Raw genomic sequence first — 26,178 nt, 5'->3', positions numbered from 1 at the left:
ACGTATATGCTCTGCTTATTGTTATTTTTGTTTTGCTACAGTCCACATGTCTTCTTCTGTCTACCTATTCTGAAATAAGTTATATAACAATTCTTTTTTTTAAAAGGGTTTTAAAAATATAACAATTTTCAATACGACCCACAATTATATAGCATTGTGTGTGTGTAAGCAATATTTATAATTTTAATCATGTCATAGGTGAATTAAAGTTTTCTGAACTTTTGGAAATGGAGAAGTCACAAGTAATTCTTCAAAAAGAAATAAAAGTTTTAAACATTTGTGTAACAGAAATGAGTTTCCCTTCTCTTCATTCAAAAGATGTGGCTGCATAGACGATGATGACAGGCTTATTTTTCCTCCTCTCCCCCCCCCCTTTTTTTTGCAGCTGGACAATTTTCTGGAATCTCCTCTCCCGAAATGTATCGGCAGACCCTATTGGCTGGCTGCCGCTGTGTGGAACTTGATTGCTGGAAGGGGCGTCCTCCAGATGAGGAGCCTATTATCACCCATGGATTCACCATGACAACAGAAATATTGTTCAAGGTACAGATATCTTTAGATGGTTTTGGGGTTTTTTTACTTTTGTTTTTAGAGATTCCACAAAATTTCAAAACGCAAATTTTAAAAAATGCTGAAAACATCAACATTTATAGAAGAAACAGAAAAACATAACAAACCTAGTCAAATAAAGCGGATAAAATCTGTGAAAATAAATATTCTTTGCCTGGTGCCAAAATGACATCAGAGTTGATTCCAGGTGAGTGTAGTGGCAGAGAAACCCTCTCCAACACCCGGAGTGAGACCTGGCGGCACACGCACGACATCCGTACAGAGTGTACATGCGCGGCAGCCCATACGGTCGCTTTGTGAGAGGCAGCCCATACCGACACCCATACGGACAGCGCACGAGAACGGCAGCCTGTATGGATGCCACGCGAGCAGCGCCCATACTAACTGCACACACGCCCTCTGCAGCTGAGGGGGGGGGCAGCAGGCCATCTTGTCACCCCCCAGAGTGGTGCCTGGGGCAGCTCCCCCTCCGTCCCCCCTTCATACGCTCCTGGGTGAGTGTACCTGGCAAGGACATTAAAAAAATCAGTCCACCACCACTGAGAAGCCTCTACCTGATAGCCACTCAGTGTATCTACCTCAGGCAGTGGGAGAACCCAGAACAGGGGCTCTGATGAGTATTCCTATGCCCCACAAATAACCCAGAGATGCATTTTAAATAAAAGGACACATTCTACTCATGTAAAAATACACTGATTCCTGGACTGTCCACGGGCCAGATTAAGAAGGCGATTGGGCCGCATCAGGCCCACAGGCCTTAGGTTGCCTACCCCTGCTCTATACTAAGGCCTAGACTGAGTACAAAGAATGTGCTGAGACGCAGAAAACAACCTTAGCCAGACATTAGGGCTCTTTGCAATGTAAAGCGTCCATATTTTCAGATTGCTTTATTGGTTTGTTCACACACACCCAGCCCCCATTTTCATTTACCAGTGTAAGAGCTATTCCTTCTGGCGTAGTCAGCTTCTACTCATCTATGCCATCTGACATCAAATAAAATACAGTAAAATGTATTTTCTTTGTGGCTTACAGTTATGAATTTACTTCCTTTTTTTTGCTGGTAAAATGGGGCATGTCTTACAAAGCGGAATAGTTTTAATTTAACACCAAAGATACACCAATATAGCAAACTGAAAACCTGGGTCTTATGCAGGCATAGGCAAACTTGGCCCTCCAGATGTTTTGGGACTACAACTCCCATCATCCCTAGCTAACAGGACCAGTGGTCAGGGATGATGGGAACTGTAGTCCCAAAACATCTGGAGGGCTGAGTTTGCCTATGCCTGGTCTTACATATGCAAGTTTAGTACTTAGAACATATACATCATTAGTGACCCAACTATCTGCTCAATGTCTGCTATGTGACCCAGAGTCCTGATGTCTACCTGCATTTTTTCTCTCCCGAGCTTTTTGAAGACCTTGAAAAGCCTTTTTTCTGGATGCAAAAGTGCGCAAAGTATATCTGTTCCGGCAGGCATATCCAGCTAGATTATAGTGGACTAGTACCTCCAACAGTAATTGCATCAGCAGGGAATGAGCAAAGTTGAAAGGCCGTTTCCCCTTCTCCTACTTTAATGATTAGCTTCTCTATTATGCTTGTGGTTTTGGTGTTCATAATTTCACATTCCAGATCTTATGACATCACGGTCCCCTTTACACTGCACCACCCAACCTGCAAAACAAACAGAGTGCTATTGTGCTTCACAAGAGCTATAATTACATGGAAGGATTGCTCTGCACCACAACAATGAACCTTGCAAAGGAATTACAGGCCATTAACACAGCATGCACCTTTCATTATAGCTTAAGTAATGTATGTTTCCTCCCCTCTTCCTATGGCTGCCTTCCTCTCCAAAATAGTTGTAGGTGGGGGAGGTGACACTCTCCTGCTTTCAACCTGCAGCACTTTCCTTTGAAATGCAGATTAAGTACAGAGGCACCATAACAGCCTCCTCCTAGTTCCCTGCTGCTTGTTCAATCAGGAACAGTTGCTTAGCAAGAGGTAATATCAAGTCCCAGGCCATGTTGAACCTTAGTACTAATGCTGCATATCAAGGCTCAGCTTCCACAAAGAAGTCATAAAACAGCACAGTATACAATTGCACTTCCCCCATCTCTCTCTCTGTCATAAATAAGAAATTATGTGAGGAAAAAAGATTAGGACTTGGCTAGCAAAGTTCTTGATAGATAGATGAGAGAGAAAGAGAGAGAGAGAGATGATAGATGCAAACTACATACAAACTACATGTTACTCTGCAGCTCCATATAATGAAGACCTGAAAGGCCCTGTCTCCTTTGCAAGTGCCCTCAGGTGTTGCATTTTCTTTAAATGAGGAAGGTGATGGATAGTTTTTGTCCATCACTTCTCCAGAGCCAGCTCCCACTTCTGAGGGCACTTTGCTGCAGGCCCTTATGGCTTTACTGCATGCAGCTGCAGTGTAACGTGTGGTTTCCCCCTTAGTACCAGGAGATCATGAGGGATAGACCCATCAAACCGAAATGTGACAAGAATGCTGCTGCACCTGGACTTAAAAGAATGAATAAAAATTGAAATAGTCTCATCCAAATATAAGGGAAAAGTAAGTAATGAACTGCCATCTAGTGTAATTTAAAACTTTACTATGCTCTATAAAAACAAATCACTGCTCTCTAAGACAGCCATTCAAATCGGGTTGAATTTAAACTCGACAGATGACAGCAAAAGTATTTCAATTACTTGTCAACAATTTTTAGTACCAACAGTGGGTTTTGCAGTGTACGGAACACAGATATGGCCTCTGTCCCCAAGGGACTTACAAATTACAGTGGTACCTTGGGTTACACACACCTCAGGTTACAAACACTTTGGGTTACAGACTCCGCTAACCTGGAAGTAGAACCTCGGGTTAAGAACTTTACCTCAGGATGAGAACAGAAATTGTGCAGAAGCAGCGCAGCAGCAGGGGGAGGCCCCATTAGCTAAAGTGGTACCTCAGGTTAAGAACGGTTCAAGGTTAAGAATGGACCTCCGGAACTACTTAAGTTATAACCAGAGGTACCACTGTACAATCTACAGCCTAAGATGATAAAATGAATAAATGCAATCTTTTCCTATAGGCCTCAACAGATGATAGCTTGAGGCTTCATAAAGCAGAAGACAGGAACAAGGGTCTGAGTGCTTCTCGCTCGCTCGCTCGCTCACTCCTCCTTCTCCTGTTGCACACTTAGTTCAGTGTGGCAATTCTGGCATGTATTAAACCAGAATTCCCTGTTACTTCTGAACTGAGGAACTCTGGGTTAATATCAGTTAACAAACCTGGAAAATGATCCGGAGTTACATTGACATTGTATGACATAAGCCACATATCATATCATAACGAACACGTGTGGCAAACTCTCAGTGGGATGCTGGCGCTGCTCCTGACCATCATGTGTTCAGCAGGATGCATACAATTGCACATGCATGTAGCAATACACACAAAAGGCTCTCTTTCTGAGATCACAAGCCACGTGTTTTCAAGGGTTCTAGTGGTGTAGAGGGAGCTCTATGGGAATGCTGTTGTATATGCAGAGGCCCTATGCAGATATCCAATGAATGCATAATCCCTCTGTCCCCTCTATGAATTTGCTATGATATCTACATATGGACCATGGAGGGAGGTGTTCATGGTGAATTCCAGCACCTCTGTTCACTGTATACGGTTATAGAAACGGGAGGCTCTTTAAAAAGCTTTGGATATATCATAAGGTTCGTACTGGAATGACTGATGCCATTCTGAAAGCTGGATAACTACCAAGAACAAGGAGTTCCTTGGTTTGCAAAGTACCAATATCTTTTTCTCATTTGCCTCATGTCTTATACAGGATGCAATTGAGGCTATTGCAGAAAGCGCTTTCAAAACCTCCCCTTATCCAGTGATCCTGTCCTTTGAGAACCATGTGGACTCGTGAGTATTAAGTGTCTGCTGATTAGAGAAAAAGCTGAGATTGCATTCTGGACAAAGGGTAGAGGGGTGGGTAAGAAATGTGTCTAGTCAGAATAAGGTAAAAGAATGTTGCTGCACTGCTAGAACCCACTTACCTGGGAGTCAGCCCCTTTCAACTCAATCAAACTTACTTCTCAGAAGTTATTAGGATACAATGGCACAAGCATGGCAGAGAGCGGCAACATTTTAATTTGCATGGGACAGTTGTTGTTTAGTCGTTTAGTCGTGTCCGACTCTTCGTGACCCCATGGACCAGAGCATGCCAGGCACTCCTGTCTTCCACTGCCTCCCGCAGTTTGGTCAAACTCATGCTGGTAGCTTCAAGAACACTGTCCAACCATCTTGTCCTCTGTCGCCCCCTTCTCCTTGTGCCCTCCATCTTTCCCAACATCAGGGTCTTTTCCAGGGAGTCTTCTCTTCTCATGGGGTGGCCAAAGTATTGGAGCCTCAGCTTCACGATCTGTCCTTCCAGTGAGCACTCAGGGCTGATTTCCTTCAGAATGGATAGGTTTGATCTTCTTGCAATCCATGGGACTCTAAAGAGTCTCCTCCAGCACCATAATTCAACTAAGCTTGGGCAAACCATGCATATGCTAAGAGACAGATGGAGATTTGGGAGTATGAAGCAGGGATCATGCCAGTCTTCAGGCTTGACATGTGTGTGTTTTATACCTATATTTTCTTACAGGCCGAAGCAGCAGGCTAAGATGGCTGAGTACTGTAGAACAATATTTGGGGACATGCTGCTGACAGAGCCACTTGAAAAATTTCCAGTAAGTGACTAGGGATGCCAAATTGCTACATGGGATGAAGTTATCGTGCAAGCAGGTGTTAGCTTGGCCTGAAGCTGCCCTGGCAGTTTGTGCTACATCTTCACTAGAGGAGTGATGCAAAAACCTAAACTTTGCATGAATGCTAACCTTTTTCTTATCTTTTGGGCAGTTAAAACCAGGAGTCCCACTGCCAAGCCCACAGGATCTCATGGGGAAAATCTTGATTAAGAACAAGAAAAATCAGTTCATACCTGGGGAGAACCAAGAGACTCTGAAGAAAGCAAGAAGTCTGGAGGATGTCATGACTGATCAGCCCACACCAGTAGACAAGGATAGCATAGGTAGTATATTCCATAGGGATAGCCCTGTTAATCTTTCGTAGCAAGAGCAACAGTGTTGTGACACCTTACAGGCTAACAAATGTTATTACTGCATAAGCTTTCATGGACTAGAGTCCACTTCATCATATACAGGGTACATTATGACAAGGGATGGGCCTTACTTGGGGAGGGGGGTGGGAATTCAGATAAGCCTGGAATCAGTTTTTAAGGCTCTGACATAAGCACAATTATTTGATGTGGAAACAGAGGGCAACACGGCCATTTTAGGACAGAATTTCACTTATAAGAATGAGTGGCTTTATCAGTGACTTCAAAAGCGTCTCTAAAGTAGGTATGAGGAAGAGGAAATCTGATTCAGTTCTCACTTAAAGGTGAGCCTGTAGACCTCCAGATTTGGTAGATGGATTGGGAAGGATGGAAATTGCAGTCTGAAGGAATTTCAGATCCTAAAGAAGATTTTAGACAAATAGTTGGCAGATCTTGGTTGCAGTCATCGGTGGTAACTCCATGGGGCACTGGGTGCCTGAGCACCCATAAAATTCCCCATAAAGGGGCTAGACACCTACAAATTTCAGTGCCAGGGCCATGCACGCTGCATCGCACACATGGCCCTGTGCACCCACGGTCACGGGGCCAAGTTGGTACTCCTGGTTGCAGTCATCACAAATGAACTAATTTCTGTTTTGATTTATCAGTAAAGTCAGGTGAGGTGACTGAAGAAGTGTCTGAAGTAGAGGAAGACATGGGAAACCTGGATGAAGAGGAGATTAAAAAGATGCAATCTGATGAGGTACAATTATTGCTCTTAGTTTAAAGAACTCTTGAAAAGTAACATTTTTTTGTTTTTAAAAAAATCTTCCTTCTTTCCTGCTGTTTGGTAGAATTGAGCTTTCCACCTGTCCAGGACTGGTCCAAGACATCGTGCTGCCTGGAAGTCTACACAGTCCCCACCCCCTGTTCTCTATGGGCCAATTAGGAAGTCCCTGTCCTAGCAATACTGCTGAGGCAGGGGAGCAGCTGCACCCCCCCCACCCATTTGTGTACTCCGGTCCTCATCCGACTAGAGAGATAGCTTGCTTCTGCATACCTGTGCTTCTCCAGCTGGATCAAAGCCAACTATACTCAAGGAAAAAGATATGTGGTTCTCATTGACTGTTCTTCTGAGTTCTACCCACTACTTTCTGATTCTGTTTAGGGCTCTGTCTGCCACTGGGCTTTATCATTTTGTCTGTCTGTTTGTATGATATGCCTTTTCCTCTAACTATCCTAATTTTGCTTAGGGTACTGCAGGTCTAGAAGTGACAGCATATGAAGAAATGTCCAGCCTGGTTAATTACATCCAGCCCATCAAATTTGAATGCTTTGAAAACTCAGCACGTAAGCAAAGATTTATTGTCTCTGTCCTATTGAATGTCATGTTTTCAGGTATTTAGAGCTATATACTCTATCTGCATGCATTTGGGTGTCATCTGTTGGCTCCACTGTAAAGGTTGAACAACAAATTACATGCTTTTGGAATCCTGTGTAGGGAAAAGAAGTCTTCCGAAGGTGGTGTGGAGCAGAGAAGGTGGCAGCCCAAGAAAGGTGTTAAATACCTCCCTCTTGCTGATTCTGTGCTCCAAATTACCTACTTCACAAAACTGTATTTCCTTAAAACAAAACCAACTAGTTGTTAGGGGTTTTATTTTAAGAAAATGCAGTTTTCTTAAGACTGGACAAAGGTGGTGTATCTAGAGGGGGAAGGGCAAGTAGACCAGGTGAAATCCAGAACAGGCATGGATTTAGGGCAGAGCAAGACAAGGTGCAGTAGAAAATACATCAGGTTTGGAGCACAGTCATGCAGCACTAACCAAAGCTACTAACCAGCCTCCTAACAGATTATTCCTACTTCCCTTTTATAGAGGTTATTAGGAGGCTAGAGTTGCAGAAGTAGACTGACCTGTAGATAAGTGCTCCTGGCTTGCAGCCCCTGAATCAGATGCTTTTCTTCAGTATGGCTGTGTAAACCCAGAAAATTTCCCCTGCACCTGGAGTTACTCTGGTATCTGCCCCAATGTAATTGAGAACTGAAAGGGAGAAGATTGCATACTTGAAACCATATATCATGAGCCATGTTTTCATTACATCTGCCAAAGCATATCAAAAGATTCATGAGCTTGGGTGAAGTATTGAGTGTCCTTGAAAGGATTTATGGAACTGATGGGAAGCCTGATGAAATGCAGAGCTTCCCCCCTCCAAGTTTTGATTCCCAACTGATTTAGTGTCAGACAAAAAGCTGGGGGCTTCTGAATCCTCATATTTTTACTAAATAAAATTGCGGACTGCTCTATGCTACATAAAACTCCTGGAAAAGAAGTCTGGAAATGGAACAAAGGACTAATAAAGATTATGCACTTACTATAAAATAAGCTTCTTCTTCTAAAAATATTAGGCAACAATAGCTGATTCTATTCCAAAAAAGGACCAGCAGCTCCAGATCCTTTATACCAATTACTTCTAAGCCTTCTGCCCCTTTCCTGAATCTAGAGTAGCCATTCCCATCTTCAAACATAGCAAAGCAATGCAGGTGGTCTCACCTTAACATAAGCAGAGAACTACTGTCATGCTATTGCAGAAGCCACACATGTGGCAAGGCCTCCTGAACTAGGGCAGATAGGTGGACAGGTTAAATGCATGAAGAAAAAGAGAAAGTAAAAATTAAAAAATGTCATGGACAGGTGTATAAGGGACACCGTGGAACACTTTGCAGTGGAATTATGGGCACCATCCCTCTAGGTTTCAAAAATGTGCCAATAGTCCTTCTTGCAAGAAATGCTGTTTACACACAGATTTGATTAGCAGTTGATTACTGATTACTTCCACAACCAAAACACTTGCTCAGGTGATACTGTATGAGGGCTTCAATGCCGCTTAAGCGACTCCCTTGGGAAACTATCATGCAGAGAAAGGTCCTCAAATCAACCTCCATCAAAACCCAAATCAAACTTGATATTTTTTACTTCTCTGCGTCAGAGGATCATGCATAGACAGTGTCTTTATTTGTGGATAGCAAGGGGCTGATAGTGAAGAAAAAATGGTAGAATAGGAGGATCTGGAGCATTGGGCGTGATTTATGTTTATCTTGCTTGTTCTTCCAGAGAAGAACCGGAGTTATGTCGTTTCCTCCTTCACTGAGATGAAGGCTTATGACCTGCTGACCAAATCGCCCATCCAGTTTGTAGAGTATCCTTTTTCTTTTTTCTTTGGTGCACCTGCAAGTGCACCTATTCACATATTTAAAAGTTTGTTCTAGGTCATGTCACATGCAGCCAATCATAATATTACTGTCTGGAAACAAAAGGTTGTATCCAACAAAGTTGTCCTGTTTGCACAAGGACTTACTATGAAACTGAACATATCTCTATCCTCTCCCTGTGTGGCCCTGCAAACCCACAACCATACCCACCCACCCACCCACTATTTGCTCTGCAGAATTTAGGGAAACCCCAGAACAGATCTGAGAATGCACTGGGGAGGAAAAGGGGACGCTCTGTTCACACAAGTGGAAGTTCTTGCATGAACAGGAAAACTTCATTGGATAAAATCTACTGCTACCTTCCATGACTCAAGGCCAGTTCCCAAAATGGGTATTCCTTAGAACTATTATATATAAGGTGTACCTATTGATTTCTATACGATTCACACAGAAGTCGATTTTAGCTTTGCAGCACTGTGATATTAAACTTTAGTAAACCTTTAAAAACATTTTAGCTGTGTAGTGTTCTCTTCCAAGTGCTGGCCACAGCAATGTGAGGGGCGGGGAGTGCAGGGCCACAGCAAAGTTTCATGTTCCACCAAACAAGAGCCAGACAAGTCAAGGTAAATAAAAACTCCAGACTGGTGAAGCAAGGGAAGAGTCAGAATATAGGCAGCACCCTGGACAGCTCCATGAAAAGCTCATACTGGGAACCCTGTAAGAGCAAAACTGCCAAGGGCATATATACTGCAATAAACTTCGGAGATGGGACTCCTATTAGGAAAATTCAGCTACAACAAGAGGCAGATGAGCCGAATTTATCCCAAGGGTACCCGGATGGATTCTTCTAACTACATGCCTCAGATGTTCTGGAATGTTGGCTGTCAAATGGTGGCATTAAACTTCCAGACAACTGGTAAGTGGTGCACCTCCTACCATCCCTTCCTGTTCCTAGGCTAGCAATGATTTTCTGACTCTTTTAATTTCACCACTACCCATAAATTTCCCAGAGCTGCTTCACTACCCTGCTATGTCTGTTTCTTTCTTTCTTTGCCTTTTCTCTTTTCTTTTCTTCATTTGTGTTCCTTCATTTATGTTTATTATTATTACTGGGTGTCGTCCCCCCCTATATTGGATATTTCCCCATATCACCCAAAAATGCAAGGGGTCAACATCAAAGCTTGCTGCATTTAATTAGAGTCTTTCCAATGCAAAGTTTCCACATGTGCTGAAGACATATGTTTTCAAAAGAAAGGGCTGCCAGCTGTGCAGTTTGGCACACCTGATTTTTGCCATCCCCTCCAACCTGCCGAAGCCCTGCTTCCTTCCCAAAATGCTGCTCCTGAGAATTGGGAGACCCTCTGGAACAGAATGGGATGGGGCTGCAGTATTGGGGGGGAAAGACTGGTGAAAATTAGGTGCCCCCAACTTGCTCGTGGAAGGGCTTTTTGCTAAATTAAACCTACCTTTGGATATAATCCAGGTGTCCTTTCAAAGGAAGCAGGTGGGGTCAAAGGACTGCCTGTAACACAAATGAAACTGTTTCCTTTTGCCTCAAGGGCCAGTCCAGAGGCATCTGATAGAATATGGCAACCCAGAAATGAAGTTTCAACAGGCATTTTTTTACATACAGAGATATAGATATAAAAGTGACCCACAGTGACTTACAAAATGATACAAACATTAAATCCAAGTATAACAAACCAGAACAAAACTTAAAGCTAAAAAACAACCCCACAATATATATAAAAAGGCAGGTCTAACACAGAACACAGCCCACCCCACTGAAAGTTAAACAAGAAAGAGGCCACAAGTATTCCTATTACCTAAAATCTGAGATTGATAAGGACAAATTGCCACAGGGTGATTTTTGTCCCTGATAGAAATGACTATATAGACTCACCCTAGGGCTCAGAACTTCTTAAGACTGGAAATATATAGGAAGCAGGCAGGGAGGGACATTGGAAAACAGTGGCAATATCAATACTTCCTGATGGAAAGGCAGAAAGGCATCACCTCAGGGTGAGCACCTTAAAGGCTAAATCAGCATACACAGAACAGTAAGTGGAGCTCATAATGTAATTCAGGTAGGAGGGCACTAACCTCTTTGGATATTGAATGGCCAGGTACAACTGAAGTAGAATTCACAGATTCTATTCAGATGTGAGGTTTTTTGTTGTTGTTGTAATGGGGGAAATGGAGTACAGTGGTGCCTCGCAAGACGAAATTAATTCGTTCCGCAAGTTTTTTCGTCTAGCAAATTTTTTGTCTTGCGAAGCACGAAATCCCATAGGAATGCATTGAAATTCAATTAATGTGTTCCTATGGTCAAAAAAAGTCCAAACAAAGCCAAATTTGGTACAACAAGAGTTTATTAAGTGCTCTTTAAAGTCACACATACTGTAAAGAGCATTTCAAAAATTGAAGGAACAATAAATTAAGTTTCTAAACATGACAGAAAAACATTTAAAAATCAACAATGTGTACAGTACATTTTCTAAGACTCTGGGGGACAACTCGAAGAAGGTTCCTCTTCCACTCTTTGCTTCTTGCTGAAGAACCCCCTCCCCAACTGTTCCCCCAGCCACCCACCACACAGAAATTCAAATCCAGAATTTTTTTAAAAAAACAGCAGAGTGGCCCAATGGTCACAGAAAATCATAAAAATGCAGAAAAAAACCACACAAGCTTCCAGATTCTTGCAAACCCCTCCTCAACTGTTCCCCCAGCCACCCGCCACACAGAAATTCAAATCCAGAATTTTTTTTAAAAAATAGCAGAGTGGCCCAATGGTCACAGAAAATCATAAAAATGCAGAAAAAAACACACACACAAGCTTCCAGATTCTTGCAAACCCCTCCCCAACACCAAGTCCTTGAATTCCAAACACCCCAACCCAAAATCCAAAAACCCCCAAAAAAGTTTTAAAAGTTTAAAAGAAGTTTTGGGAAAGCTTCAAAAATCACCAAAGTCTTCAAAAACCTCAAAAAAGGCTACCACACCGCGTTCTATGAGTTGCTCCTCGAAGTCAAGTCGCAACTGTATTAACGGTGTTAAGAAAAAGGAAACAAACTTGCAAGACGTTTTCATTTTTCGTCTTGCAAAGCAAGCCCATAGGGGAAATTCGTTTTGCGAAGCAGCTCAAAAAATGGAAAACCCTTTCGTCTAGCGAGTTTTTTGTCTTGCGAGGCATTCGTCTTGCGGGGCACCACTGTATATATTGTGTATATTGACAGTACGAGTGCAGCACTTCATCTTGCCTGCAGCAGTTACCATATGTTGCTGGTGCAGATGACATTACCAGATGCTTGTTGCAGTGCTAATATAGCAAGTCAGAGCACATAAGGGATGCCTGACCTGCAGTGGATGTGTAATGTAGTGCAACATCTGTGACCCCCCTCAAAGCTGCAGCCTTGCATAGTTTGATCTACTCTCATTTCACTGTGAGGAAGGGAAGGGGTTCAGTCTCCCTTGGAACACAATGGCCAGTATGACTTCTGTTCCATTTCTTCAGTAATTTTCCTTTCTTCCTTACACTCATGCATAGAAGAGCAGAGTTGTGTGATGAGGAGAAGAGTGGGAGGAAAAGGAAAGGATAAAGTGAACAGATGGGAACTTGCGGGGAGGCAGTATAATAAATTTGGGAGAAAGGGAGGCAGGATGAATAAAAAAAAGTACACAAGAGAATGAAGGTGTCGATGGAATTGTAAGAGGAATGGGACAAGGAATGTAATGAGAAAGTGGACTGAGGTGTTCATTCATTTTAAAACTGGATATCCAATAGAAGTGGCAGGAAGATGCAGTTTTCCTCATTATCTTCCATTCTTCCTTATTAGTTTGATTTATTGTCCTATGTATCTCAGTGCCTGTGTGCAAACATCCACCAGCACTTTACTCATGAATGTTTTCCTACATCAATATCATTTCCATTTAGGAGAAAGTTTTATATCATCACATGTGACAAGTACAGATGTGCTTCTTTCACCACATGTGTACAGTCAATTTGCAGCTTCCCAGCATGTGTACATGGAATGAAGCAGATGTACAGCTTTCATACATGATGGTGCCTATATATATATATTTCTACACATAGGTGACATCAGTGTTGGAACATAATTATTAGTGAGGTATACATCTCATGAAATAGGCTGCTGTGTGGAGTTAACTCTGCAATAAACCGATTAGAATGCCATGGGGTTTACTCCTGAGTAGATGTATGTAGGAGTGCACTCATATAAAGGTGCCAGAGCAGTTAAAAACAAATGGGCACTTTCAGAATCTGTGCTGGAACGTGGCCCTATAGTTGAAACTTGAGTAAGCCCATAGGTGGCTAATCCCCTTTATGTAAAGCACACTGAGGACTTTTGAAATGAATATGCTGCTGAAGCACAATTTCATCTGCTTTCATTCATACTATACATACATGCTAACAGACACTCCTACCTATTTATTCCTGTTGGCCTGCTCCCTTAACAGATATTCCCATGCAGCAGAATCTGGCTCTCTTTGAATTCAATGGGCAGAGCGGCTATATTCTCAAGCATGACTTCATGCGTCGCCCAGATAAGCAATTTGACCCTTTCTCTGTGGATCGCATTGATGTGGTGGTGGCGAGCACACTCTCAATAACAGTAAGTAACAAGCGCTAGGTTGCTTCTGGATTTAGAGCCCTTTAAACAGGTGTATAGTCCCGAGGCCCCGAGACATTTATCACCCAGCAAGGCTCTTTGTGGAAAAACGCACCTGCAGTAACCTGCAAAGTGGTATTTTGAAAAAGGCTAGTTTCCTTCAGTGTTTAAATGTAGTGAATCAAATGAAAATGGAGAATGAGCAATAGAAAGATGACACAAGTAGCACTAAAGCAAGAAAATGCATCTGAAGGATTAAAGTAGAGAAGAACCACAAACTAAGGACTTTCCCCAACGAACTAATTATTGTGTAATCATCCTGATTTCACAAAGTTTGCATGGAGGTTATACAACATTGTACTGAGCAGTCGTTATCTCACATTTGGCAGCTTTTCAGTGTGTTTTCCCATCACTTTCCTTCCTGCAAAAAGTTCAAGTTGTGAGATGAGGGGGGATTGTTGCACCAGAGTGGCAATTTCACTTTAATTGTGCAATATGTATTTTGCCAGTATGTAATTGAATTCCATCTGCAATATAGTGACAGTCTCTAATGATATAACGATGGATGATGTAAACTGGGTTTAAGTAAATGCTCCGTTGATCTTGTTTCCATGTATTCGTAGATACTTTCTGGTCAGTTCCTCTCAGAACGTAGTGTGAGGTCATATGTAGAAGTGGAGTTATATGGACTGCCGGGTGATCCAAAACGCAGATACAGAACCAAGATGTCACCAAATGCCAACTCAATCAACCCTGTATGGAAGGAGGATGCTTTTGTCTTTGAAAAGGTAACAGTGCCTCATGCAACAGGTGTCTCTTCTAAGAACAAGCTTCTTTGACAGTTCTAGACTTCCATGGACTGAGGTCAACTTTCAAACTACAGTGTAAATAGCGTATGTGGGGTTGAGTGATCTAGGAGCCTCTTGCTTATATTTTACATTTCCTTTGACAACTTTCATGCACAGCATTTTTTACAATACTGATTTCCTTCTTCCTAGCAACCTTGTGAGGCAAATAATTGACATTTCCATTTCACAGATGGAGAACTGAAGCTGAGAGACTGAGGCTTATCCAAAAATTACCCACTGAGCTCTTGTCTGAACAAGCTTTTTAAAATTAAAATATTCCAGATCCAAGTCCACTGTTCTTATTTTATGAACCCACAAAATATTTTGTTCTGTGCTTTTAAAGTGGAACTTGCAAATCAAATGGACTATGGAAATATACACTTGCTTTGTTGAACTAGAAGGCATCTTAATTTTATTTCCCCCTCATGTATAAATTTGGCAGCGTTGATTATTTTAGTTGACCCGGTCCTCTTGTATTCCTGTAATAGTAAGGACATTTCTAGTTCTTAGTTCTTTATCTCAGAGAAGGTTCTTTTCTCTCTATAAAAAAACCCCAACCTTTTATACAAATTCCCCTGAACCTCCCATAATAGAAGTCCCCTCCTGCTTATTCTCATCAAAGTAATTCTTAAGAGCTGTCTCAGTTCATTCTCTAATGTCCTGATTAGCAAGCAAAGCTGGTTTAAGAGACCAGGAATGACTCATTTCTAACTATGAGCTCAATGTAAAAGAAGTTGAGCCAGACGTGTGATCTGTAATTTTTATAGAGCCAATATTTGTGGATGTTACCATAGCGAGTAGTGAGCTGGAAGCCGTAACAAAATTGATTCAGGTATTTGTTTTAAATTGGTATGAAATGAAAAGCTCACGTCTGTCAAGTCAAATTCACTCTGCGTATCTCACAGTCCCCACCTCTCAAGGAGGTGCAATAGTTTTAAGTTCCCTGCGATCATTGGAGGAGAGATGCTGCCTGACATGTACATTTTGTAGTGAGATTCCCTAATGTTTCAGTTTAGATCACCTCCTAAGATAACATCTTCCTGTGCAAAGGAGTGAAGTTTTTACAGTGAATGGTGAGGAAATTTAGTTGTCTGTTGTTCAGGACATAAACTTAGCCCATTGTGAGCTGTCTATTTAGGGTTATCATGTTTAAATCAGCCATACTCCTGTTTCAACATTATGAACCATATCTCATACAGTTCTTCCTTCTTTCCCAAAACACATATTCCTTATCACACACACTACCTCTGGTTATTGGGGGGGGGGGGATTGTGTGCTAAAAAACCAAAACAAAATAGGGAACGCTAAGCTGTTTTGTATGCTTTGGCATTTACTTAGAATCAATTAGGCTGATACAATGCTGCATTCAAATCAGTGTTGTGCAACTGCACAAGCGCTATGTTTTCTCAGCCAGCTATAACCTACAGGACACTAGTAGGTTAAATAAAACATAGTCCGTTATTACAAGGAACAGAGCTAGCAAAAACAAATGAACTGGAAGTATAAAAGAAAATACTTGGACAATCCAGGAGTTCATGATTCTTGAGAACTCCATTTTCTAAAATATTTTAAGTCAATTGAAGATAAGCATCATTTGATTCTTTCTTGACAGATTTTGATGCCAGAGCTAGCTTCTCTCAGAATTGTGGTTTGGGAGGAAGGAGGCAAGTTCATAGGGCAACGTGTCATTCCCATCACTGCTGTGCGTTCAGGTGAGAATGGACTATTTTTGAGATTTCTGAAAATGGACTTACTTTCTTCACTAGATCATTTGGTTGACTGGTAATTTTTCTGCATGAATCCACATGCCCTTCATGTGTTATAGGATATATGTAGAAACTGCTAGTGGCAGTGAGCTTTGTATTTGTTTCATATCTCTGTGTGTGTAATCTCTGCTGGTATTAAACTTGATGCTTATTAATTTTACCAAATGCCCTCTGCTTCTTCCCTTTCTATATAACTCAATCATAGCTGCATCCCCTGTTAACTGAAAAATCTAGCAATTTAGTCTATTTGTATATAAAAGCTGCTTGGTCATTTTGCCTGTGCTTTTCTAGAGTCCTTTCACTAACTTCTACCCTATCATTTCCAGAGCCATAAATATTCATAGTGAGAATGTGTCATGGTTTGTATATGGAAATTATTGTTTTCCTCACCAGACTGAGACATTGCCACAATTAATTGAAATGAACGGAGCTTCCACAACTATAGCTCAGTTGGTAGAGCATGAGACTCTTAATATCAGGGTCATGGGTATGAGGCCTCATGTTGGGCAAAAGATTCCTGCATTGCAGGAGATTGAACCAGATGATCCTTGTGGTCGCTTCCAACTCTACAATTCTATTATTTGTGATTCATAACTCCTGGCCATTTCAATAGGACTTATACAGGATAACTTTCTGAGGGCCTGTGCTCCATGAGTCAGCTCCCATGCCCACTATCCTTACTGGCAGGGCCGGCCCATCCATGAGATAAGGTGAGGCAACCACCTCAGGCAGCAGAATCCAGAGGGGCAGAAGAGCCAGACTCCAAGGAAAGCACTGTGGCAGCAATGGTTGCAGTGTGCACCTGGGAGGTTGGATGTGTCCCCTCCTCAGTGCCTACCCCCCACCATGCCACCTCCACAGCAGCCTCTTGGCAAATTGGAGGTGCTACTGGTCTCCCCACACACTTAGTTCCTGATGTAGATCACTATTGCCCCTTGTTCCTGATGTGGATCTTCACTCACCCCTTCTCCCCTGGTGGGGGCACCATTTTGTGGTTCAGGTGCCAAAATGCCTTGGGCCAGCCCTGCTTACTGGTACGCAGAACCTGCCATTGCAGGTGACTTGCTGCACCTTGCATCATCTGAAGCTGATTTCTGATTGCCTCCAGCATTTTCCAAAACAGTCCCTCAGTAGCATTCTGTTTGCCACCTGTTTCTATTGGGATATGTGCTTTCTGTTTTAGGCTATCACCATGTTTGCCTTCGTAGTGAGAGCAACATGCCACTTACAATGCCTTCTCTCTTTGTGTATGTGGAGATGAAAGACTATGTTCCGGATTCGTGGGCAGGTACCGTATTCCAAAAACCTGAAAGAGGGATGTAGTTATCTTTTTTTGTTTAGTGGCATCTTCATAATATCTACCCCAGAGCAGTTTACAATGAAAAGAAAAACTACAATGATAAAATGTACTCAGTTAATGGCTCAGTTAAAATCAATACAAAATAGCAAATGACGTATTAATTAAAACAGCAGAATGAAACCTGCAGATATTAGCAGAGTTTAAATTGCATCACCCTTATAATATTAAAAATGTGCATCATTCAAATGCCTGAAGAAATAACAAGTGTGCTTGCACACGAAAGCTCATACCAAGAACTAACTTAGTTGGTCTTAAAGGTGCTACTGGAAGGATTTTTTTTATTTTGACAATGTCTTCCTATGACATTTCACCGAAAAGATAATCCAGCAGATACCTGGGAAAGAGTTCCATATTGGGGGTGCCACAGATCTGCCTTCTTGATCTGCGATGGTGGTGACACTCTGGGAATATTTGGGCAGGTTAATATGGGAGGTGATCCTTACAGTATCTGGATTCTGTGCCATGAAGAATTTCAAAGGTTAAACCACCACCATGAAGAAAAACGAGTTAGCAGTGTAGACCTTACTAGAAAATGGTCTGACCATGACAACTGGATCACAACAAACCCTCCACTATTGGCCCGCTTTCACCAACCCATTACAAGCACCAGATCCAGAATGTGACTTGCCAAGGCCCTTTGTAGGCCCTTTGATAACTTGAGGCATGATGGTCAGGTGGTCATTATTTGTAATAGTTGTTTCTTAAGGGCTGGCTGATGTATTCATAAATCCAGTGATTTTCATAAATTTCTGGGAGAGGTGAAGTGGAAATGTGTCCTGAGGTTTGGCTCATGTGGGTAGCCATCTCCTATTCATGAGGCATGTGTCCCAAGAACACCATTGCTTAAAGAGACACACCCCTTTTTCAGGGTTTACACCAGCTTAAGTTCCACTGGGCTCAGCATAGCCAGCTGGGATGTAGGGGATGCTGAGATGAGGATGCGAGAGTTAAGCCGGTGTAGCCCAACTGTGCTGAAAACCCCTGGCTTATCCAGATATATGCCGAATCCTAGCCTGCTCATCCTGACAGAACTTGCAGTAGGGTTGTTCCCTTAATGAACCTGTACTACTATGCATGAATCTGGAGAATTGAGAGACTCAAAACTCAGGATATATGATCTCTAACATACTCCTAGAAACATAGCAGTAAGGAATAAGTAGGAGAGGGATGATATGATATTGTTGAAAATCCTGGATTATTTCCCTAGATCTCACCATGGCGCTCTCCAACCCAATAAAGTTTTTTAACGCACATGACAAAAAATCAGAGAAGAGCCAAGAGGATACTCCTGAGGTGAGTTCCACAGATACTTTTATTTATTTACCTACTCAGAATAATTGCATTCTACTTTCACTTGTACAGTTCAAGGTGACTAACAGCAGAATTCATGCAATAAAAGCTGAAGTTACTGCAAATGGCGCGTGTCAAAAATGCCTGAAATGGTAAGTAGAGAAGACGTGGAGGTTCCATCTGGGTTTTATTTGCTTAGGGGAATCAAGAGCAGGAATGTGGGAAGGGAACCAATTCTTAAAAGGAGACTTTTTCGCCCTAGGAGGGGCCTACAGGCAGAAGCTGGCAGCAGAATTTGGATCATGAGTAAAGTTCAGTTCCCAAGAATAATCTTAAAATGATGGTCCAGAATTCTACCCATTTTGGGTATTGCAGAGTTGGCTTGAACCACATGCAATTAATTTTACAAGGGGGACACTAACTGAAAGGAATGAGTGAACACACTTGGACTTAAATTTTAATAGTTTCCTTCATGTGTACAATGCCATCACAGCATCCTATATCTTTAAATGTGTGCATTTCCATATTGAATTAGAATATCCATTTTCCATAAAAGGAGAGGCAGCCCCAAATGCTAGTTTTCTCCATGGAGAAGCTAGCTACTGGCAATTTAAAAAAATGAACATTCATTCTTTGGGATAGGAAAACCTACACCCACTAGATCTTTTTAAAAAATTCAAATAGGATGTATCTGGGGACTGTTTTTCACATCAAAAGCAGTTGCTTCAAGCATTACATACCACATTAATTATATCTACAGGATTCTTTGAAAGAGTTAGAGATGGGAAGGGATTCTTAGCATTGTGTTTGAAATTATTTATGCCACTGCAGGCAGTTAAGGTATTAAATCAATGGATGGCTTTGACTGATTGACCAAGTTAATGGATTAAATACTGCAGTAACACAAACTTCCATAGAAGGCTCCTGTGCCTGGCACATTAGTGCACTACTGTACTAGTAACCACAAGCATCACATTTCCCTGCCACAATCTGCAATACAACCCCCTCCTCAATTCTAGTGTATTTATTTCTTGTTCCTAAATCTCCTGTTCTGCTTGCCTGTTCAGCCACATAGACACAAGCCAGTGTCTCCTCAGCTTCCAGCAGGGACAAGAGGGTGCCACCACCAACCAGACTAAAACCCAAAGTCCACAGTGATGCAAGTTTGCAAGAAGATTAAAGATGTACCTTATGGCTCTCTCTTATGCCTCCTATAGTTTCAGTGTGGCAAAATACACAATGCCACGAAGCAAAACTGAGGGGAAAGTGTCCAGTTGTTTCTAGTGATCCGTTTTGCTATAACTGATGCACAATTAATTTTTGTTTTAGGGGCCTGACTTGCAAAAAAGTCTTTCATCTGTTCAACTCAATACCAACGGGATACATAATGCCACAGGGACCTTTAGTACTCCTCCTTCAAACGGGCCTGGAGGTAATGCTATGGATATGGTTGGGGCTGAGCACGGCAGCTTAAATATATGCTGTTCAGATTCTGAAAAGAAATGATATTGATCCAGGAGACAAGAAGCAGGGTTGACATTTCTCATTTCATTGGGACTCACTTAACATGCTGGTTGTGATCAATTTCAGTGGCTGTTATCTTTCACGAGACAGAATAAGCTCACTCATCCGTCGTGTGTTTTTGCCCCTCAGGAACCCTGAATGGAAAAGGAACCTCGACAGGAAAAGAAGAGACCACAAAAGAACCTACAAAAGAACCTACAGGTATTTCTAATCCTGTTCCTGTTGAATGGCAACATTCAAGTTCAAATTACCGTACTTTAATTTCTGCCCTGATTTTGCAGGGACAGCCAATATGGCAACCTCCATATGTTGTTGGACTCCAACTTCCATCAGCCCTAGCCAGCATTGCCGATAGCAAGGTATGATGGGAGTTGCAGTCCAGCAGCACCTAGAAGGCAACATGTTGGCTAGCCTTGTGCTACTGTAACTGTACTGGAAGTGAACTCATTACAAAATGTGAGGTAAGTCAATCACAGGCCCCAATTCACCTTTCCCCATATTCTTTTTATATCCTGCACAGAATTGATAGCAGCTTCTGGACATAGCCACAGAATCCTGCAAAGCACATCCCAACAGCATATTTTCATTTTCTGGGATTACCTGGACCTTAAAAATATGGTGTTGGAATGATTTAACTGACACACTTTAACAATCCAGCCAGTTTTCTTAACAGGAATCATGTAATCTTATACAGTTTTTTTAAATGAAAATAATAAAACTGCAGGTTTATTGTTGCAGAAAAGTAGTTAGTGCTACAGATTCATACTTTATTATTTCATAAAATGTATACACTGCTTAATTGTAAAATACCTCAAAGTGAATGAATGAATGAATGAATTTATTAATATGGTCACAGACCAGCATCAACACACACAATATCACAGATCATAAAAAAAAATAAAAAAAATCAGAAATACAGAGGACAATATAAATATAACAAGGATTTAAATATAAAAAATTAAAGTTAATTATTAGCGTGCCCCCTATAATTAACATTTGGGGGTTTGGTCATTATGGGATACCACTTGCTTCCTGCGATTAATTGCAGACGCACAGAATTTGACTACATTTAATGTAGTCTTGGGATTCTTGTCCTCTAACAGTAATTTTAAACTATGGTGTTCCGATTCTTTCCTGGACTTTTGCAAAACAGGTGTAATAAAAGTCAAACGTATATCCTCATAAAGACGACAACGTAATAGTACATGTGAAGCAGTTTCAACTTCCAACGAGCCACAAGGGCAGACCCGTGCTGTGTATGGTTTACCCTCAAATCTGCCCTGAAGTAAGGCAGAAGGGAGAACGTTGAATCTGGCGAGGGCAAAAGACCGTCTGTATTTGGTTACCTGAAGACCTGACAGATAGTTAGCTGGAGAGAAACCTCTCCCACGGTCCCTTATTGCTGGATGTTTGATCATTTCGCTCATGTGGCATTGTAATTCTACGTCCCAGATACGCTCGCGAATTGTAGTCCTAGCTTTCTCGAAGCCTGTCGCTATCAGGGTCTGCTGTGGGATCCCCAAGCCTTTAAGCTTTTCCAGCAGTGTAGCTTTCCATCTGGATTGGTAGGTATCTAATAAGGTTAAAGGTGCCAGCCCAACCCGGAAGAAAATAAGCTTTAGCCAATAATGGATCTTCAATATCCATATCCGAGAACTGATAGGAATTTGCCCAACCTCCAAACGGACCGCTATGTTGGATACGCAAGAGGGGATCCAAGCAGGCAGCGGAAAAACTTAGTTTGGAATCCCTCTAAGAGAGTAAGGTTTTTAAAGCTGCAGATCTGGGATCCATATAACAATTGTGATAGTATTTTGGCAGCAAAGACCTGGGAGGCTGCCGGTATGTATTGGCCCCCTTTCCCATAGAAGAATCTTATTAACGCTTTGGTAGATCTTTCTGCATTTGCAATAGTATTATTAATCTGAAAGCGCCAGGAGCCCCTTTCCTGGAAGGTTACACCCAGGTATTTAAAGGTTGCTACCTGTTCTATTGAGCGATTGTCTATTCTCCATTTGTGCCAATACCTCAAAGTGGTTTACAAAAATAAAACAATAGAATTGTCCATCACTTTTTTATCTGCATATTTTTAAGGGGTGGAAGAACACACATGCACACACATTTTAAGTAGTTAGATGTGTGCTGGAGGGCATCTAAAATATAAGAATAAACAGAAGGTTTCTAAGGCTAAGCAGAAGGTTCATAAAATTATGGGACAATGCTGCAAAGGTAGGTAGTGACTTTGTTATGGCTAGCCATTTTTTAAAAAGGTGTGGCTAAATGAGTGCTCCTGCACTGAAGACAGAAAATAGGAGAGCTTACAGTGTCCATAAGATTCTACAGCAATATTTACACTTTCCAAAAAATAAATAAATTGAACTTCACACAGAGACACACATTTTAAAAGTTCAAAAAATGTCGTGGGTTGCAATCTATGCAAGAGGGGGGAATCATTAACCCTCTACTCTGCATTGCATATCTGGAGGGTCCTGTGTCTTAGGAATGGCTTTCCAGAGGGCATGGCAGACACAGTGGAAAGGGGCCCAGGTAAGCCCTGTACATGCATAAGATATTGTGGACTCCAGTGTCACAAACAATACCCAACAAGGGCCTCTGACATTTGCAGAGTCGCATCTGCGCAGAACTCTTTCGTAGAGGCAAGTGTTATGTTTTCCCAGGGATAAAATATTGTGGTTTGTGTGCTGAGATGCTGTGATATAGGTATGTGCAATCATAGGATCACCTTGAGAGGAGATGGAGTATATGAAGGCGTGTCCAACCAGTAGATTGCAATCTACTGGTAGATCCCTGGCTGATCCTGGTAGTGTGGGACCCTTATCAATCGTGAGATTAAATGAAAGTTTACTGGAAGTTAAGAAATAAAAGCTGAAGAACTCTGGGCTCAACAACTCTGGGCAATCCACCCACCCCACGCATGCTCCTCCCCCCTCCAATGACAATGGGTAGATCACTCCCAGTTTTTTTATACTGGGAGTAGATTGTAGTCTCTTCAGAGTTGGATGTGCCTGGAGTATAGCAAAGAAAGGTCCTTCAAGTGGATGGTGAAAATAAGTGGCAATTTAGCATCTCGTTTAAGCAGATGCATCTCCTTTTCATGCTATGTTTCAGAGCTGCAAACGGCGAGCTTTGAGGAGCTGCAGCAGATGAAGAATTTTGGGAAACTGTTGAAGAAGCAAGAGAAAGACCTGAAGGAGGTGGAACGGAAGACAGTGAAGCACAAGGAAGAGCTGTTGCAGAAATATGCCGTCCTTTTCATGGAGTTGGGCACGCAAGCTGGCAAAAAGAAAATGCCATGCCCACCTAAAACCCAGAAAAAGAAAAGGTAGAAATTGGATCATGAGCAGAAAAGGCTGTGGGATCCTTATTGGCCATCAGAAGACTTGCTGTTAACTGTAACTTTATTTCTTTCATAAATGTATGTATCATGGCATAAAAGGAATTTGTTCGACTACTGAGACATTATAGGACTTTAGGCTTTTCCAGAGGAGAGAGATTTAGGTATGTGCATTAGAGAGAGAGATTTAGGTGTGTGTTACTGATTTGTGTGTTGATACTGTGTTAATCTCAGTGCTAGAAAAGAGTGTGAGGAGAAGCCCCTGGCAGGTGGCAGGAACAGTGTACTACTATTCTCAGTCGTATAGATACCTGCCACACAAATACACAACGAAACAGAAGGGGAATGCCACAATGACAAGGAAGGAAGCAAAGGTGCAATTCAAAGCACTGAAGAAAATCCAATCACAGATGTGTCTCATGTAATTATTTAATCACAAAGCTCAGAGATCCCAAAGTATTTTAAGGAAATGCCTCTTCACAAAGGGAAACAAAATAAAAGGGCATTTCTTACACAACAGCTGCAATAAACAGCTGTTACATAAACAGAGAATTACAATACCACAGTTTTGCTATGTAGCCACTTTCTAAATATGACAGCTGCAGGGTATAAAGGAAGCAAAATCAAGGATTAATGATGGCTCTACTGCTTAAAGAGCAAGTTATTTATATTATTTATTTATAGGATTTATATACTGCCTTTTTGTGACGGCACCCATGGCAGTTTACAGTTCCGCTACTGTCCCACCCACTCACCATCACAGAGAAGCATAGACTATTCCTGCACTGCAGGGGGTTGGATTAGAAGATCCTCAGGGACTATTCCAACTCTACAATCCTATGATTATGGAATTCTATAATCAATTCTACAATTCCATAATCACTGCAGAGTTGGAAGTGGCCGCAAGGATCTTCTAGTCCAGGCATAGGCAAACTCCGGCCCTCCAGATGTTTGGGACTACAATTCCCATCATCCCTAGCTAGCAGGACCAGTGGTCAGGGATGATGGGAATTGTAGTCCCAAACATCTGGAGGGCTGGAGTTTGCCTATGCCTGATCTAGTCCAATCCCCTGCGATGCAGGAATCTTCTACCCCATTGTGGGGGCTCAAACCCATGATCCTGAGATTAAGAGTCTCATGTTCATAAAAATAAAACACAAACAATTCCCTCTCCTCTCCCAGCCTTTAATCTTCCTTTTCATGGGGCAGGTGATGTTCATTGGTCCTGAAAGTGGACAGTCTGACTGGCAAAGGCCTAATGGTTTCCCTGCCTGCCTCTCTTCTTTCTCACATGGCAGAATAAGGCCCATAATCTATAGCTGTTATAGAACATAGTGGCAATATGATGCCATGCAGAGATCTCATGAAAAATGGCTCCTTGGTGGTACAGCAGTGAATTGGTCACAATATTAGCCAAATTGTGAGAATTGTTCCTCTTCGTCTGAAGTTGCAGGAAGTGGACTGTGGATGACAGCAGCTCAGGAAGGAACTCCGGTGAGATGGCAGAGAGTCCTCCTGACAACAGAGTCTTGGAGCTGAAGGAGAAGCTGGAGAAAGAGCTAATGCAGCTAGGAGAAGAGCAGTATGATGCAATTCGGAAGAAGAAAGAGCTCCATGCCACAGAGGTACAGATAGAAGATTTATTACCCTTTCCTTACTTAACATTTGCTTGCAGTAGTTACAGGTCATCCTACAACAGAGTTCTCAGCGCAGCCCACAACAGAAGATGAAACCATTTAAAATCTAATCGCACTAAAAGCAGCAATATAAATATAATACAGCATAAAAACATAAGTCACATAGAGTAAGCACAGATTAAAGACAGATTAAAATGCCTGGGAAAATAAAAAGATCTTTACCTCACACTGAAATGGCACCAAAATATGCCCCATGTGCGCCTTTTTTGAGGAGGGCATCCCATAGTGGCAATGCCACCACTGAAAAGGACCTAGTGCACATCATTTGGTTAGGGGCACTCAGAGGAAGATCTTTGAGGATCTCAAGGCATGAAGTCAGTGATCCCAAGTGCTACTGCCTGAACACAACTCAGATCATTTGGTTGCAACTGAGTAGTGTCAGACAAATAAATCTGTTCACAAGAAAACGTTCAGCGCAGGAATGGCAGGTAAGGGTGAGGGAAAACCATGTTTTCCACTTGCTTGTTCTGTAGATTTTAATATAAGAGAGCAGCAGCATCTCATCCTCACTGCTATGGCTGTCTGATGTTCAAGTCTATGTGTCACAGACAGTGTCAAATATACCCCAAACTAGCTGTTATAGACCTCATGGGGGGTCCCTATTTTATGGCTGAATACAGGTTGGAGCCAGATTTATCGTAGGAACTCTGCTCATGGGCTGTTCCTGCTGCAGGAAGGGAAGGCTACAATTTTGCCGATTCCTCCTTCTCCCTGCAGCACCCTTAAGGTCTGTTCCAGCTTGTCCAGGGCTCTTCCAGGACAATGAAAAAGGTGGCACAATGGGCTGCAAACAGAAGTAGGAACTTGCAAAAATTGCCTCTTTCTC

General features: G+C 42.0%; 1 protein-coding gene across 2 annotated transcripts in view; it reads left to right on the top strand.

Moving 5' to 3' along the window:
• The window catches only part of PLCB2 (phospholipase C beta 2), a 53,012-nt gene that overhangs the window by 22,094 nt on the left and 4,740 nt on the right, over nucleotides 1-26,178 (top strand). For both annotated transcript variants that reach the window (XM_080996510.1, XM_080996511.1), the window contains 17 exons: nucleotides 386-543; nucleotides 4,414-4,496; nucleotides 5,224-5,308; nucleotides 5,478-5,649; nucleotides 6,345-6,439; nucleotides 6,930-7,026; nucleotides 8,787-8,871; nucleotides 9,676-9,800; nucleotides 13,361-13,515; nucleotides 14,136-14,300; nucleotides 15,973-16,072; nucleotides 17,310-17,414; nucleotides 18,694-18,779; nucleotides 20,106-20,208; nucleotides 20,430-20,501; nucleotides 23,430-23,643; nucleotides 25,103-25,280. In XM_080996510.1, coding sequence (XP_080852636.1) covers nucleotides 386-543; nucleotides 4,414-4,496; nucleotides 5,224-5,308; nucleotides 5,478-5,649; nucleotides 6,345-6,439; nucleotides 6,930-7,026; nucleotides 8,787-8,871; nucleotides 9,676-9,800; nucleotides 13,361-13,515; nucleotides 14,136-14,300; nucleotides 15,973-16,072; nucleotides 17,310-17,414; nucleotides 18,694-18,779; nucleotides 20,106-20,208; nucleotides 20,430-20,501; nucleotides 23,430-23,643; nucleotides 25,103-25,280 — 2,078 coding nt within the window. The remainder of the gene's footprint in view (nucleotides 1-385; nucleotides 544-4,413; nucleotides 4,497-5,223; nucleotides 5,309-5,477; nucleotides 5,650-6,344; nucleotides 6,440-6,929; nucleotides 7,027-8,786; nucleotides 8,872-9,675; nucleotides 9,801-13,360; nucleotides 13,516-14,135; nucleotides 14,301-15,972; nucleotides 16,073-17,309; nucleotides 17,415-18,693; nucleotides 18,780-20,105; nucleotides 20,209-20,429; nucleotides 20,502-23,429; nucleotides 23,644-25,102; nucleotides 25,281-26,178) is intronic.

This window comes from Podarcis pityusensis (genome assembly GCF_964106645.2).
Source record: "Podarcis pityusensis genome assembly, chromosome: 1".
In the NCBI taxonomy this organism is placed as follows: domain Eukaryota; kingdom Metazoa; phylum Chordata; class Lepidosauria; order Squamata; family Lacertidae; genus Podarcis; species Podarcis pityusensis.
Note: the sequence above shows the minus strand (reverse complement) of the source record. Positions and strands in the feature narration are given on the sequence as shown.